The following is a 17,284-nucleotide window of genomic DNA, read 5'->3' as shown; positions in this document are numbered from 1 at the left end:
GAGACAGAGAACAAGCAGGGGAGGGTCAGAGAGAGAGCCAGACAGAAAACCAAGCAGGTTCTGAACTGTTGGCGCAGAGCTCGATGCTGGGCTCGAACCCACAAACCATGAGATCATGACCTGAGCCAAAATCAAGGGTCAGACGCTTAACTGACTGAGCCACCCAGGCACCGCTGGAGCTCGTTTCATTTTCATCAGTGTCAGCTATTTTTCCATTGAACCCAACTTTATTGCTCTGAGGAGCACTACATTTTATTCTGATGATACCACCGCATAAGATACCATTGTCGCATCGCAACATGTGTGTCCATTTTACTTTTTTAAATGTGGCTCCTAGAAAATTGTAAATTACATGTATGGCTCATATCGTATTTCTCTCTGACGGCACTGGTCTAGAACCTCCCGCCTCAGTGTGGTCAGCAACATGTGGGAACCATCCCTGGCCTTCAGAATCTGCTGGTTCACAAGGATCCCCGGCAGGGAGCGTGTTCTTCTGCCCAGGAACAGCAGCGCAGGTTTGGATGACTCAGAAGATATCCAGGTCTCTGGCAGGTACCCCAGAGTGCCCCCCCCCCATCCTTCTGGGGGTGGTGAGAGGAGGCGGGGGGGTGGTCAGCAGAGATATCCCTACCTCCCACTGTGATGTCACAGAGAAAACCTCTTGTGTCAGCCAGCCCCACCCGCCCTGGGCCGCAGGATATCCTTTCCATCTCCGGCAGCCCATCTCACACCACCTCACCCCTCTGCTGGCAAGAGGGGACCTGATTCGTCTTCACACCAGAAACTCATTCCGTGCAACCGATTAAGGCAGAGCCGAAGAGAAACGGAAACACCCTTGCCTCAGAGCTTCAAAAGTGAATGAGCAAACCCTCCCAACTGACTCAAAATGTTTGTCTCACCCAGAAGGTAGGTACCAAGACTTATTTTTTTTTTTTTCGGTTTTATTTAAATCCAGTTCGTTGACACACAGTGAAATGGTAGTTTCAGGTATACCGTATAGAAATTCAACAGTTCAGTACAACAACACGTCATCACAACAAAATTTTTGAAATCTCATGACTCTCCCCTGCATCATACCCCTTATGGTGGATTTGTAATACAGCATATAAAAATTCACTGCCTTGTTTCACAGGCTCATGGTAAGGAGCTTGAGAACACACCATGGGATTATACAAAACAGGATCAAAATTTGTTACTCAAGCCCCATTTTTATTGATAAACCTGGTGATGGCCATACCTCGGCCTTGGGGTTTTTTTCATCTTCTTCCATTATACTTCCCTTCCCTCCTCCTTTGCCTCTTCATCTTGCTTTTCCTTGCTGCTCCCAGGACTACTTAGAGCCCTCTAGTTCTCCTTTCCCCCCTCCCATCTGTATGATTCCCGCTGCCAAAATCTGGTTCCTGGTAAAAGGCTCAGCGGTAGTGGTAACCACAGAGCTGTGTATCACTCTAATGAAGAAAGAGCAGATTTTAAGTTCTCTGCCAGAAAAAGGTGAGGCATCCCCATGGTCCTGCTGGTAGTGAGCTCTGATCTGGAATCTACTGGAACTAAGGACAGCACAACCTTAGTTGGGCTCTTTCTGGTCTCAGGGAACCTGGGAGTATCTGCAGGGATCCTTGCAGCTCCAGAAAGACCCTCACGGTCGGCAAAAGATGTCTTGGCTTGTTTAGGAGAACTCACATCTGGAAATGACTTGCCTCCCATCTGAGATAGTTGGGAACTGCCATCTTTCCGCTCAAAGGGTTACTAAAAAAGCAAATGTTCATTCGCATACTTCTTGCCTTTCTCGGGAGAGAAAAATGAAGCTTGCAATTCGCCAGAGAAAACCCGCACGCACACTCACGCACACAGAGCAATGTGGTGTGCTGTTAACTGGCTGGATATTAGGGATCACAAAAGAAAGGATAGAAACCCAAAGTGAATAGGTCATAAATAGGAGAACCCACAGAAATGGGCAAGAACGCGATAGAAAAAGCCAGACATGGTAAATTTTATTGATTATTGATTTAGGAGAGACAGAGGAGGTATGGAAGTTTATCTGTATATCTGAAGTATAAAACACAATGCGCGGCATCATTCTGTGTACGTTTCCATAATCTGTCCTGCGATCCCTGTCTTTAAGTGTGTGCGCCTCCCCTTTACGGAGGGGCAGCCTGGGGTTGAAACAAGAGACTTTGAATATTGACTCCACCACTTACTAGCATTGCGGCCTGGAGCAAGTCAAATGCTCCCTCTGGAAACCACCTGTCCTTCAGGCCTATTGTGAGGGTTCAAGGAGATGTTTGTGAGGAGCCTAGCAAGGTGTCCGAAACACCGTAGATTCCCTTCCCCTTCCTCCACACTTTCACGAGGCCTCTTGGTCTTCACGGCGGGACCGTGAGGAACAACTCTCTCCCAATTTACTTCTGAATCACTCAGGTAGGTTGTGTAACTTGGCCGAAATCGTTAGTTAGTCCAGCGGTGGGCGGAGTAGTGACGAGAACCCAGAACTACTGAGGCTTCTCGGTGTCCCAGTTTCCCCTCTTGGGCCCACGAAAGGAGGCAAAGACACAGTCTTGCTTTAGAACAGCGGCCAGGGGCCTGAGCCTTTAGGGGAAGGGCGGGGCTGGGAAACGCCGGACTTTGGGCTCCCCTGAACCCCGAACCTCCTGACCCTCAGGCCTACAGGCCGGGGCGTGACGAGATGATCGGATGACCCGGGCGGCGCAGGAGCCGCCGCCGGCCAGCAGGCCAGCCTTGGGCACCACGTGGCGGCGGCCCGGCCTCCCTCCCGCCGGCTCTCGCCGGCTCCTGGTCTCGGGAGGGCCCGGGCCGCGGCTGTCAGCGGACGAAGGAGGCTGGAGAGGAAGACCGGCCCCAGTCCCCGGCCCCAGTCCCCGGCCCCACCCGCTCGCGTCCCCAGCGCTCAGCCGCTAGGGCGGGGCCTCGCCAAACAATTCAAAACACGCTCCGGGCGCGTCGCCATGGCAACGCGCGCTCGCTGCTAGGCGACCGGGGAGCCATAGTAAACCCGGGGCGGAGGTGTTACTCATGGAGGGAGGGGGGCGAAGGGAGTCGGCGGGGACTCGGCGGGGCTCGGACACCGCGACTGCAGGGGGGGAGGGAGAGCAGAAAAGTAGGGACGAGGGGGGCGGGCGCGCGCGGAGTGCAAATGGGGCGGCCCAGCTCCGGGCCCTGAGCCTCCCTGGGGAGGCCGCTCCCCTTCGGCGCCCCTTCCCGCCCCGCGGTCCCCAAGAGCCCCCAGCCCCAGCTGGCCCCGAGGGCTCGGTCACCCGCGCGTGAGCGATTGCCCCACAGGATGTGCAGATGTGGCTGCCGCTCTGATTCACTCCAGCTGCTTAGGGCATGGAAGAAAGGCCGCTTCCTCTCCTGGAAATGACTGCATTAGCAAAAGCCCTCTAACAATTCCACCAACAACGGAAAGGGAAAGGCGACAGAGAAGAGGCCCCCAAATGCTATTCTTCAGTCCTTCCCACTGGACATAAGTAGAAGCGCTCCCAGAACTCAACTGGGGACCCATGTTAGAAAGGAGTCGTATTTATTCTACACGCCCCTGTTCTGGGGCCATGCGGACACTAAACACTTGCGGGTGAGGTTAACCTGAGGCTGAGAAATCCCACAGCTAAGGGTCCTATGTTAATATTTTGGACATTCGGCACGGGCACTTCGGTGACATGACTCTTCCCTTCTGGGCTGGGAGGCCTATCAAAATGTCCTGCGTGAAGACATTCCTCGTTTTATCAGTGATTCTGTGAGCTGTGGAGCTGTGAAATCTCAGATGGCTCAAGATATGTCATCCGAATGGGTTCCAATCACTAGGGAATCACAGAGCTTGGGAAAGGACATGGCATTTCCAATCCGTCACTGGCTTTTAAGCAATCTGTTTGTACCCTGCTATCTGTGAACCAAAGATAATACTCGTTCGTGAGATCACTGCTGTTTTCTGGGCTTTGCTCATCAAAAAGCAGGAATGTTTCCACAGGTGGGAGGAAATGTATTGGCAGCGGATCTGTTCAGTGAAACTATGGGTGCATCTGTGTAGAAAGGCACAGGGTGTGTCTGTGGACCGGTGGACCTTCTACCTTCTCACTGTTCTCCTGTATGGGAATCAGGAAGATTTGCGCGTCCCTTAACAATAAAAGACTGTTTGGGACACTTTTCTTTATTCACATGTGCTCTTCACCCATAGGCTTCCTCATTGTATTCTGAGCCTGGTTTCCATTACAAACCTCATTCACTGATTCCCGGATGTTAGAAAGTGCCGGGCGCTGACGATCAACAATGAATAAAACACAGCTGCTCCTGTGTCTAGCGACTTAAAGTCAAGTGAGCATGTTATGAGCTGCCTGAGAGGCACACGGTAGGACGTGCAGGAACAAAGAACAGAGGCATGTAGATCGGAGCCAGCGACAGCAGAAACATTTCGCATTCCACTCCAGCTTTTTGTCTGCTGAGTAACAGAAAGGGATTAGTTAATGGGTCATGGGTCAGATAATCTGACTCCTGGGCAAAGGACAGAGATACTACTGCTAGGGAGGGCAAATGAACCTATCCTGGGAGAAGAGGCCACTATTGATAATGGGGCGGGGGACAGACAAGAAGGGATTTGCCACGAGGCTTTGCCTTAGGGAAGTGGTATGCTATGCAATTTTCTCTGGCTCAGCATTCTTACCCATTGTTTTAATCATGTCTAATGGACACTGTATTCACAAAACAATAAATTGGATTCCTGTTTACAGAGTTTGTGTGGGTGTCCCCAAACCATTGTTTCCCTTTGTGTGTACTTAATAAATGTGGTTTCGTACAGTGCGGGGAACAGGGACTGAGGACCTTAGCAAGTATAGGTTAGTCCCAACCCTTGGTTTGGTGATGTCATAAATGCTGAGTCACCTATACATCCCCATGGGGAATCGTCCTGACATGGTAACAGTCCAACATACCAAAGTTAAATACTGTTTGGGGATGTGGAATCTTTGTGTCTGTCCTGAGTCATGAGTTTCTGAGCCCAACCTAATTATAGTCATGGTGCATTGACTAGCAATGACTTTTTCTGTTCTAAGAGAGGAAAGAGAAGAAAAAAATATTAACATGCCTAAATTATAATGAAAGGAAGTGAGTGGGATGCCAGACAGAGAACCTCATGGTTCATCAAAAAGGGGAAATTAGACATTGTGGCATCGGGTCCTCGGGGAGGGAGGTTGTCCTCGAGATGGATCACAGCTAGTAGCCAGCCAGCCCAGCCATGCAAAGAGCCAGCCTTCGAAGGGGTGGATTCAGGCTTTGGGGAGGCCTAAAGTAATGTAACTTTGGAGGCTCTCTTTAAGAAGAATCATACAAAATGAGGAGTATGTAACGGGCTGGGAAAGGGCCTGAGTTAGCAGAAGACCCCAGAGCCAAAATGTCCCTGGCTTCACTCAGTCTACCTCTAGGCCTCCTCACATAACCTCCAGCCTGTGCCGCTCCCGTCCCCTTTCCCTTGGAGAAGGCACATGTAATGCTATGAGGGCAGAGGGGGTGCGGTTTCTGAGCAGAGGCAATAAAAACCAAAGACATCAGACCGTGCCAAACAGTGACTCAAGCGGGATATGAGAAGCGTCTGCAAGTATTTGAAGGGTGTAAGCACAGAGCAGGGAAAAGAATTGTTCACTGTTCTGGGGTGGAAAAGGGAATGAGGATACGATTCAATAAAGAAAAATGTGCACAAAACTCATCAGGAAACATTGGCGAACTCTATTTTCTGACACCGTGGAGTTGTATTTCCCATGGGAAGTATTTGAGGATCTATTGAGTCACTGGAACTGGAACTGGCCACACACACACACAAAAAATGTGCTACAGGAAATAATCCTGCGAGATGTCCTCGAGGGAGCGGCTGGATGCTCCCAGAGTTCGTTCTGAGCCCTGAATTCCAAAAGGCTGACACATGGCATTGTATAGATTAGTGAGTGGGGAGGAGGCCAAAGGAAGAAAAAAGAGCCATCCCCCGCAGGGAGGGACAACCACCTGCACCCCATGACTGGAGTTCAGGACGGAAGAGGAAAAACATGAGGAGACAGTGCCACCCAGCGTCAGGACAAAAGCTGTAGCCAGTTGAAACGTGAAAAGTGACCACAAAATTCCTCCTCCCTTCTCCCAGAGAGACAGCTCTGCCACGATGAATTAAGGGTCCTTTGGGTGAAACGGAGAATCATCGCCTGGGCATAAGCACATGTGTGTCAAATGTGCTGTTACATCAGTCCTAGAAGAGTAGGAAGCAAGATCCAAACACCCATCTGGCTACAATCTGGATTAATTCTGTCAGAGGGGAGCGGGCCTTTGAGTCCCCAAACTAACTGTACAAATACACAACAGCAAAACCATGGCTTGGTTGGTGGCAAATCTGGAAGAGGTGGGGGAGGGCCGGGGTAGAACACGAAGGGTTTCATTAAACCTAAGCCCAAAAATGAATCAAACAGGTATTACTTCATGGTACATTCATTCCCTGGCTGTATATTTTCCAGTCTGTTCAGCCTTTTCCTCATTGTAAAGCTGAAGTGGCAACTTCGAAGCTCTTTACCTGCGGAACCAGAAACCAGAAGTCCATCCCTGGGTATATACGAAGAGTTTTCTCAATTGCACATTCCTGGACCTCACTCAGCCTTACTGTGGAATCTTAGGATGGGGCCCAGGAACCTGAGTATCTTTCAGTTTTCTGATGCTCAGAGGTTGTTCTGATGCTCAGGCAGAATTGAGAACCTCTGCTCTCCAATTAAAGAGTGGCGATCAAGCCAACTAACATGAACCACAGAAAGCATTACGAGAGGGGTGCAGTATGGAAGGACAGAGAGGAGGGGGTTGTTCTTTGAGAGAAAAGAAACATTTTCCAAGAATGAGTGGCCTTAACACTACTCTTGATAAGAGGCAGATCGCCAGATAAAAAGGGACTGAGGGCATTCCAGGTAGAAAAAAAGAGCGCCTGCAAAGGCACCCAGGACAAAAAAAAATGTGTGGCATCGGGTATTTGGAGAATCAAAAGCAGCTGCAGAACGAGCTCCATCCTTGCCATCCCAATTAATTGGTACAATTTTTTTTTCTTTTCAACGTTTTTTTAATTTATTTTTGGGACAGAGAGAGACAGAGCATGAACGGGGGAGGGGCAGAGAGAGAGGGAGACACAGAATCGGAAACAGGCTCCAGGCTCCGAGCCATCAGCCCAGAGCCTGACGCGGGGCCCAAACTCCCGGACCGCGAGATCGTGACCTGGCTGAAGTCGGACGCTTAACCGACTGCGCCACCCAGGCGCCCCTAATTGGTACAATTTTTGAGGATGGAAAGAATTCCTGGTTCTCAGGTGGCTGGCCGCAAGAAGATATGCAATCCACCCCTTACTGGTTTGTCAAATTACTTTTTTAAAGTTTTAGAAACACTTTTTAAAAAAATAAACATTCTTCTTCCTATACCCTGTAATATTTTCTGTGACTGCCATAAAATCAAGCCCAGTCCCACCAGCTACCGAGGGAACGGCAGTCAGATGGAAACTGAATCTTCACTTACTTTTTAAAGACCCGTCCCTCTGAGAATGCAGGTCCTTGCTTCTTTGTGCTTAATCCTGGATCCCTATTGGCAAGCTCTCCCATGTAATCTTCCAGAACAGCTGGGCCATGATTGCATTGTCAATTATTAAATGCCCACGTTCCCTGCAAGGCAGCGGTTTAATCAAGAGGCACTCCAAAAAAATAGGAGGTAGAAGAGGAGGGAGGGGCCGGGAGGTGGGAGGGTGGAAAGGCAGTTTCACTCTGTCAACATTAAACCAAAGGGATTTGGGGCACAGATGGCATCCGTGGTCCTTCAGACAAGCAGCAAGTCGCTGACCATGGCCAAGGTAACCCAGCTTCCCGCTCTTATTGCTCAGACGTACATTCCATGGTTATTTTGCACCTGATTTAGAGGTGTGTCTGTCTCATCAATGTGTTGTCTATGTTAATTCTGAGTTTTTCTGTTAACCTCTGTCGATGGAAGAATTAGTTTTGGCACCTATGCACTTCCAATTGGCCTGAGCCAGAGTGTCAAGGAAGCCACTCTCTGTCCCTTTTCTCAAGAGTAGAGAGTCACCTTGGCGCGGGACTTGTCAGCATATGCAAAGATAAAATTTTCTTTTTTTAAAAAATTTTTTTCAACGTTTATTTATTTTTTGGGGGACAGAGAGAGACAGAGCATGAACGGGGGAGGGGCAGAGAGAGAGGGAGACACAGAATCGGAAACAGGCTCCAGGCTCTGAGCCATCAGCCCAGAGCCTGACGCGGGGCTCGAACTCCCGGACCGCGAGATCGTGACCTGGCTGAAGTCGGACGCTTAACCGACTGCGCCACCCCGGTGCCCCAAAGATAAAATTTTCTTATGGCTGCTACCCCTTCATGATAACCTTAAAGAGACCATTGCAAAATTAGACTTGGCCTTCCAATGCAAGAGGTATCTGAATCCTGGAGAGAAAAGGACATGTTTAGAGGAGAAATAAAATACAGGATGAAGGGCGCAGTACTGTAAGTGTTGAAGATGATTCTCGAAAGGGCTCTTGAATGAATTCCCATTCAATAATCAAAATAATTCTCCAATGAGTCTCCTTGTGTCCATCCTTGGTAGGACACTCCTTCTAGAAGCAGCCTCTTTGAACTTTACTCCAAGCTGTTGTTCATCCTTTGTCTCTCAACTCACTGCTTCCTTAAATTGGTTATCACCTTGGTGCTGCAAAGTGGTTATACCATGGTGTGGGGTTCATTATTCTTCTCTGGCAACAGTCTGCAGAATAGCTTACAAATACGTGTGACTTGAAATGGATTGAGGGTAAAGAAAAAAAATCTGATGTGATAATAGTCAAATCTCCAAGCCATAAAGTTGCTGAAAATATAGAATTGCCTAAATCATTAGCTCAGTCTGTATACAGAATGATTAATGAAGATGTTTCATCTGGAAGTCCGTTGCCTGTTCAAGCAATGGATGTGAAAATAATTAGAAAGAGTAACTTATAGTAACAGAGCAATGACTAAACCAATAGATTTCAGAACTAAAAACAAGATGAAAGCATTCTTTTGGGGGGACAGGGGCAATATGTGACTTCCATACCTGGTAATATAAGATCTTTCTTCATTCCTGATGCTGTGGTTTTCAGTCTTTACCAAGGTCACCCAGAGTCTTGCACAGACTGACAATTCTTGGGGGATTTAATTTGTTGAGTGCTTTTTTAAAAAAATCATGTTAGCAGATTGCTTTCCAGAAGTTGTTTTATCATGTATTTTATGTATTGATTTTTATATGCATATGAACCTTATATATTTCTTATTGCCATAAATAATCTGTCCTTTATCTGTGGCATGCACTGTTTTAGTCCCTGGAAATTCTGAAGAACAAACTGTTACATTTCTAAGATAAAGTTCTCTGTTAAATGTAGAAAATGCTAAGCTGGAGATGATGAGGCAGATTTATGAGCCTGTCCCATTTAGCTATGGTTTTATTTACGTTTCTTAAGCTAAGAAGATTTAGGTCTGATTAATTCTGATATGAGAGATCCCCCGGAAAGCTCAAGATGGTTTACTTAAGAAGCGTCTGTCAGCAACTAAATATGGGCTTCTTTTCTGTTCCGTATGTATTAATGTAACAGTATAAACAGCTCCATAACACAAAAGTGCAAGACCGGTCAGATTTCTTTATTTTCTAAAGTTCAGTCTGGCTCCGAGCCACCACTCATCAGGGTTGAAATATCTACTATCAGTCATTTTTCAGCTGGCTCTCCTCTTAGGCTAAAAGTGAGAAGGAGGTCAGGGGCTCCGGCCAGAGCCACACGGGCCACAGATCTTTCTGCAGGCACCACTGCTGCCTCAAGCAGTGGAGGTGCCCCTCCAGTTCCTCCCCAGTGGCCAAGGGCACCCTCCCTGTGGCTCCATGACCATGACACTTGGTGTCCGGTCTCCACAGGCACCACCCGGATACCTCCCATTTGAGATTCTGTCATCTCTGTGGCAGTGTGTGAAAGCCGGACCCAGATCACCATCTCTCAGAACCTATAGCCCCATCTCCTCTCCCGGGGTCTCAACACCTCCGCGTCCCAGTTGGTCCACTGCCTTCTTTAATCCTGAAGGCCCTAATCCTTGCTCCCCGCCCCCTGACTGGGGTGAGCCACTTTAATGTTTATCGAGAGAACATATCCCCATTTCCTCTCCTCTCCGAGGAATCTGTCAGGCAGAGAAGAGGGCAGCAAAAACTTCTGCTGTTACAATAACAAATACCTCAGCCCATCAGGGCTACTACGTTCCAGTGAAGACAAAATCAAAACAATTCTCAGCAAGAGCATTAGAGTGACCACAATTCTTTTACTCAGCTTGAGATAGACTAGCTCAGTGGCTGAATCGCATTCTGACTGAGGTTATTATCTGATCCTTATTCAGATCATCCTCAGTAAACATGTTCGTGTAATAAGGTCCAGCTTAAACAAACAGCATCGCCACGGCGTCTTCTCCGGGCCACCGCTAAAGCTGAGCCTCCACACGGCTCCTTGGAGAGAGCCCCCAGGGCGGGCTGTGCCTGGCACAGGGGAGGGGCGTGGCTTGAGCCCAGGGAGCCTCAGGATCGGGCACCCTGTCCAGATCTCCGAGGGCGCTCTGCAATCAGCTTCTCTGCTCCTGTGGGTCTGTTACAGGTGGAGCTCTCGCAGGGCTTCTATGGCCAACGGGCATTCCTATCTGCCATCCTCAACATGCTGTCACTCAGCCTCTCCACAGTATCCCTGCTCAGCAACTACTGGTTTGTGGGCACACAGAAGGTGCCCAAGCCCGTGTGCGGAAAAGGTCTGGCAGCCAAATGCTTTGACGTGCCGGTGCCCTTGGATGGGAGCAGCACCAACAACACATCATCCCAGGAGGTGGTGCAATACAGCTGGGAGGCTGGGGATGACCGCTTCTCCTTCCATACCTTCTGGAGTGGCATGTGGCTATCCTGTGAGGAAAGCATGGAAGAACCAGGTGGGCTCCTCACCCAGGGGACCTTACCCAGCCAAAGAACCAGGGGGCAGTGGCACTCGCCATCCCCGGCTGGGCCCCACCCCCGGGCTCGGCATCTCCCACCTCTGTGTTGTGTCCCTTCTCCTCGGACTCCCTTTTTCTTTCTTTGAAGTTTTATTTATTTTTGAGAGACCGAGAGAGAGCGAGCCCACGTGAGCTAGGGAGGGGAGGGGCAGAGAGAGAAGGGAGAGAGAGGGGCGGAGAGAGAGAATTTCAAGCAGGCTCCCCGCCACCAGCACAGAGCCCCAAACCCACGAACTGTGAGATCATGACCTGAGCAGAGACCAAGAGTCTGACGCGCAACCAGCTGAGCCACCCAGGCGCCCCAGGACTCCCTTTTAATAGGGTCAAAGGCCATCTGGCTTTTCCCCTCCTGACTGTCTCGTAGACCCTCTGGTTTAAAATAGCATTACCCTTAAAGGGTTTCATTTAGACTTGTAACATCATGAGAATTCCCACTCTAGTGAGTTAGGATTGCCGTTTGGAGACCCAAGGGAGGAGAGATAATTCTTCTAGAAAAAGCCCTGGCTCTGCCTAGCTGTGACCTTATATGAGCAGCTTCCTCTCTCTACAGACCTTGATTTTCTCACAGGTGAGATGAAAGGATCAGAGTAGGTTACCTGTAGAGCCCCTCCCTCCCCGCCCCCTTCTAAGTATTCTCATTATAATTTACCAGGTCAAGGAACTGAAGCCCAAAGAGGGTAACTAGACCCTGTAAGGGTGCCCTTGACCTTCCCAGGTCTCCTGCCACTCAGCGTATACTGGCAGAGCGGTGCACTGTCATTGTGCATTCCTTTCCTTCACTTGTGGTTCTCGGTCAGGAGCAGTTGGCCTAAGGACACCCCCCTCCCCCCTGCGCAAAGCATTCAGAGGTCACTTGCTAGTGAAGTTTCTCTAAAGCCCAGAATTGTGTACAATTAACCACATGCCATTTCTCCCAATTGGGGCTAAGGGAAAAAGGAGATGGAAGAGAAATATAAATGCGTGTCTATTTAGATTTAGTATGAACGTCCCGCTGAGCACTGCTCCAACCCCAGTCCTGGAAACAATCGAGAGCCATTTCAGACCAGTGGTACAGCGGCAGCAAAAGGTTGACACTAGGATTGTGAACCCTTCCCGGCACGAGAAATGGGGACGTTTCCCTGCGGAAGCCCTCTCAGCGATGTTCTCGTCTTCACTGTCTGGAATCGGGGCGGGGCGCGGGGAGAAATTATTGCCTGCCTACTGTATGCAGGCAGGCGCTGGTCTGAACGGATGGAGCTGAACCAGGTGGGAGACTGGGGGCAGAGTTTTCACCCCTCCCGGACGTCAGACCTCGTCTGTGTTTCAGGGGAGAGGTGCCGAAGTTTCATTGAACTCACACCACCAACCGAGAGAGGTGAGAAAGGACTACTGGAGTTTGCCGCGTTGCAAGGCCCATGTCACCCCACTCTCCGATTTGGAGGGAAGCGGTTGATGGAGAAGGCTTTCCTCCCCCACCCTCCCCCGGGGCTTGTGGCAAGTATGTGGGTTTGATAACAAATTTAGTTGCCGTTGACTTGGGCCTCTCTGGCCCAACCGTGCTCTGCCTTGTACTGTGATCTCCTTTTCTCTTCTTCTGAGCTCCACAGGCTGACGCGCATTGCTTCCAGAGTTGACGCTCATTCATATGCAGGAATGCAGAACAGGAACAGCAGGAACAAATAAAGTTCACAAATAGAAAACCGCTTCCAACCAACCTCTCTAACTTCCTCTTATTGCCTAGTAACCATGTTGAAAAGCTTAGAGGGTTTTTCCCTCCCATATATACATATAAATATATTTTTTTCTATATATATTTTTCAGTGGAATGGAGTGAAAAAGGGGAGGGAGGGAGGGAGAAAGAAACAAAACCGATCGTTCCAAATTCAATAAGGAGAAAAGAGACAAAAATGACCCATAGCAGTCATGCCCCTGGAAGATTTTATGACCATTAGATGGTTTCTTCTGGAATCTCCCTAACGGTGTTTCCAGCCAATCAAGTTTACTTGATTATATATCAGGTAGTGAGCAGAGAGAGCCGAGGGGCTGATAGCAAAGGACCCAAATTGGAGGAAGCTCCCAAGCAGGTTCCAGCTCTGTCTCATTCTCCCCTTCTCTGACTCCGCAAGGCTTTTTCCCGTCTGACAGTCACCTTTTGTACCACGTTCAGTTAACTGCCTGGGTGAGGGCTCTTCTTCTTCTGGTTTCTGACAGAGATCCTATGGTTATCAATGGGAGCCCAGTTCTCCTCCATTGGACTTGAATTCGTCAGCTTCCTCCTGCTACTGATGGACCTGCTGTTCACTGGGAACCCGGGCTGCGGGCTCAAGCTGAGCGCCTTTGCGGCAATCTCCTCCGTCCTGTCAGGTGCGTGCCTCCCGGGCTGGAGGGGGTGGGTGTCCTGGCCACCTTTGAGGCACCCCCGGAGGGCGTGTGTGTCTGTAGGGAGGGCAGGAACGGGGTGCCCACAGGCGGTATAAAGAATGGACATTGCAGGCATGTTTGAGTTGAAATGAAATTTTGTATTAGAGCATTATGTACTCTGCAAAATGATTTATCTCTAGGTTCTTTTTACTTGCAAGCTTTCCCAGTATGTGAAATATGGTTTGGTTTGCTTTTCAGCTATACATATACACACACAGCTTTTCAAGACTCTTTTGGATCAAGTAAGAGAAAGAGATGCAGATATCTATCTTACATCTTATATCTTATATCTGCAGATATAAGACAGATCAGGAATAAAGCTCACGTACAGGGCCTGGGTAGGAAGAAGTAAAAGCCCCAAATGCAGCATTGACGCAGAAACTTTCCCCATAACCCTACACCTAAAGCCTGGGGCAGCCTATTGGAAAGCTATGCATTCAAGGAGAAGCCCCCATTGCAGATGAGTCTCCCTGGGAATGTGGTGGCAGCTGGGTAATGGAACTTCTCAACCTAGGCTGCACCTGATGCAAAACAAGGCGGTTGCTCCAAACTCCTATTCCCTGTAGACGGCAATGCCAGTGTCTCTCTAAAGGCGCTGCCTTCCTGTTCCCTCTGTAGGCCTTCTGGGGATGGTGGCCCATATGATGTATTCACAAGTCTTCCAGGCAACGGTCAACGTGGGTCCAGAAGACTGGAGGCCACATGCTTGGAATTATGGCTGGGCCTTCTAGTAAGTGCTTACCGTCTCCTGAGCCTTTTACCCCCTCCTCAGCCAACCTGCATTAGATGTTCTGCCCTTAAGCAGGTGCTTGCTCCGTGTCGTCCTATCTTCTCTTCAACCTTCATCCCTCATCCCAGGGGTCTGTGGACCAGCGGGCTGGCCCATGAGGTCACATCTATTCTTTCCCCACCTCCTGGGGAGCTACGGAAGGGATTCTGTTTTTCTGATGATATGGGGGTAGCAGTTGCTTCTTCGCCTAATACACATGTTGCTTTGGGAAACGAGACTGGTTTTATGTGACTTACGGAAGCGATGCTCCATGTTTTAAATATTTTGTGGCTCAAGGTATTGGAGGACAGAGCAACGAAGAGATAGCCTTGAGATTTGGTTGGAGTCCCATGGCCTGTGAATGGCTGACTCTTCTCCTGTAATGAAGAGTAACTTCCTCCTACTTCCATTCTTATCCCACCGAACTGTGTGAGAAATAAAACCTCCCCTGCTGGTCATTCCCTAACCCTTAAAGAATGAAGGGGCCAGTTGTTTTCGATTTCTCTTGAGGAGAAGCAGCCACCGTGACAAAATAAACACCAAGTAAACATCCCCTTTGAGAGTTCCTCACCTTCTCCCTTGAGGAACATGCTGTCTCGGCTGCACGGGTGCCAGCCTGGAGTTGCCCTACTGTCTGGGATAAGTGTGAAGTACTTTCATCGTGCTGAAAAGACACGGTGCTGGGCTCAAGGAGGCGATATGGAAGCCCATCCATGTCTGTTAGGAGATCCTATCCCCTTTTCTCATGATAGGAAACAGGCCATTTGATTCAGGCGTCTTTGGCCTAATCCACCAGCCACCAGAACTTATTTTCCAGACACATGGTTTTGCACCTTGTGTCTATCTTTAAGCCATTCTTGGCATCAACATCTGCGGAGCTCAGACTACAAAACCCCCATCAGAAGCATTGCCAACCTGAGCCCACTGAGTCTGTCAGAGGCAGCAGATAGGAACACACTGTGCCAGCGTGTGGCCTGGCTTTAACCATCACTTGACCTCCTGAAATTCCTCGCTAACCTCACACAACTTCCTGTTTCCTGGGCTTCCCAGAATCATGGGGAGATGTAGGGGTTGACTTTCCAAGTTTTTAGGAATGTGTTTGATACAGTTCCCTGGTGGGTTTTTTTTTTTTTTTTCCTTGTCAAATCCATCCAGCTTCTCTTAAATCTCCGGCTTCTCTTCCATCCATTCTAAACTCCCTTAAGCCAAGAACCACACTGTTTTCATAATAGGCAAATTCCACTATTACAACCTATAATACCTCCAGATTTGTAGTATTTCCTGAACGACTCTGAGAGGCTCAATTTGTGAACCCTAAGAATGCTAACGTCAAAACGAAGAAGGCAGAGCAATGATCACTCTCAGCATCTGATCTGAACAAAGGAAAATCTTTGGCAGGGTGTGGGGGGTGCTGAGGGGGGTGCATTGGGCTGCATCCACTCTACACGGCTGAGCTACAGGTTTGTGGAATCTCGGGAGATCACAAGGGTATCTGCAGCTTGGGAAACAGTAGTCCAGAAAACTGTGTGTGTGTGTGTGTGTGTGTGTGTGTGTGTGTGTGCGCGCGACATGTGTGTTTACATATGTATATAAAACAGGCACACTGGGAATAAAGGAGCTCAGCACTGACAACAGATCGATCCAGTGAAAACGAATCTGTTAAACTCCTAGTCTGACTCTTCACACTACTTGACTACAAGAGTCATTCCCTTGGACTACAAAACATTCAGAACGTATCCTACTAAGACAGACCAAATTAAGGCCTCGTGCCCATGGTTCTTGACCTACAACGGGGTGGAGGGAGCACACGCAGGTCCCTAAACCCTGAGGGGCATCGGCCTAGTTTGCTGGTGGGAAGGAATCATGGTATTTTCCCTGAAACCTGTAAGGAGGTCAGGTTCTTACTGTGCAATTTTTTTTGTTCATCCCTAGCACGGCCTGGGTTTCCTTCACCTGCTGCATGGCATCGGCTGTCACCACCTTCAACACATACACCAAGCTGGTGCTGGAGTTCAAGTGTAAGCACAGTAAGAGCTTCAAAGGAAACCCGACTTGCCTGCCACATCACCACCAATGTTTCCTCCAGCAGCTATGTGCAGCCCACACAGGGGGTCCTTTGACCAGCTACCACCAGTATCCCAATCAGCCCATCCGCTCTGTCTCTGAAGGAGTTGACTTCTACTCAGAGCTCCGCAACAAGGGATTACAACAAGGACCCAGCCAGGCTCTTAAGGAAGAGGCGGCGGGGTCAGTCGTAGAGGAAGAACAGTGTTAGGAGTAGTGGGGGGTTTAGAGGGCAGGCTGGACCCAACCTTACATGTTTGTTATCAACATGTACGTAAGCCAAAGTCTGTGTCTTAAGCATGGTTTTGATGGGTAAGAACAAGAGTATCTTAAAGTACAAGACCAAAGGGGTGTGTGCCCAGGTGCCATCGCTCCCTTTTCCTTTCCCACTCCGTCTCCTGTCTCGTTTCACCGTCCCCCTATCTCCCACGTTCAGAATCACCTCCTCTCCTTTACTGATTGCTTGTTACGTGCCAGGTTCTGGGCTAAGCAGCACAGTCCCTGTCCTTTAGGAGTTTATCAGTTTGGTCATCTATCTGGGATTTGGAGGAACGGAGGTGGGCAACTCAACAGGTGATTGTGACTCACCTTTCCACGATGCACTTGAATTTTCCTGGAAGCCTCAGAATGGAAAACGAAGGCCCTTCCGGGAGCTTGGACATGTAGGACAGATGTCCTCCACACTGCCTGCTGCAGTGTCCTGCATCCACGTAGGAGGGTACCCAATAAAAGTTTAATTAGGTATTAACCCAGAGGCCACCAGGAGACTAGTATACACGAGAAGGCTCCCACAGCATGCAGGGACAGGTCCACTTCCAGAAAGGGTCCACTGAGGCTATTCCTCATGGGATTTATGGTAAGGGAGACGTCTCTAATGAACAAGGCCACAGCACATACTCCTCTCTGGAGCCCCAACTCATCCACCCACTCACCGTTTCTCTTTTCCGTAAGGGAAAAGACACCATTCCAATGGCTAAGGAGAATGAGGATAACACAC

The 17,284-nt window shown here is 49.2% G+C and overlaps 1 protein-coding gene across 4 annotated transcripts; it reads left to right on the top strand.

Annotated features, from left to right (window-relative positions):
• The first annotated feature begins 682 nt into the window (after nucleotides 1-682).
• Nucleotides 683-16,571, top strand: GSG1 (germ cell associated 1). Of its 4 annotated transcripts, none has more exons than XM_047867457.1 (6): nucleotides 683-906; nucleotides 10,670-10,991; nucleotides 12,343-12,408; nucleotides 13,245-13,397; nucleotides 14,073-14,184; nucleotides 16,156-16,571. In XM_047867457.1, exons 1-6 carry the CDS (start codon nucleotides 859-861, stop codon nucleotides 16,496-16,498), a joined length of 1,044 nt encoding a protein of 347 aa, XP_047723413.1. In that variant the 5' UTR covers nucleotides 683-858; the 3' UTR covers nucleotides 16,499-16,571. The 4 variants fall into 4 exon arrangements, with proteins under 4 accessions (XP_047723413.1, XP_047723411.1, XP_047723414.1 ...); XM_047867455.1 differs by having other exon boundaries at nucleotides 12,343-12,531; XM_047867458.1 differs by having other exon boundaries at nucleotides 684-906; nucleotides 12,361-12,408.
• The last annotated feature ends 713 nt before the right edge of the window (nucleotides 16,572-17,284 follow it).

The sequence above is a fragment of the Prionailurus viverrinus genome, chromosome B4, assembly GCF_022837055.1.
Source record: "Prionailurus viverrinus isolate Anna chromosome B4, UM_Priviv_1.0, whole genome shotgun sequence".
NCBI classification, from domain to species: domain Eukaryota; kingdom Metazoa; phylum Chordata; class Mammalia; order Carnivora; family Felidae; genus Prionailurus; species Prionailurus viverrinus.
Note: the sequence above shows the minus strand (reverse complement) of the source record. Positions and strands in the feature narration are given on the sequence as shown.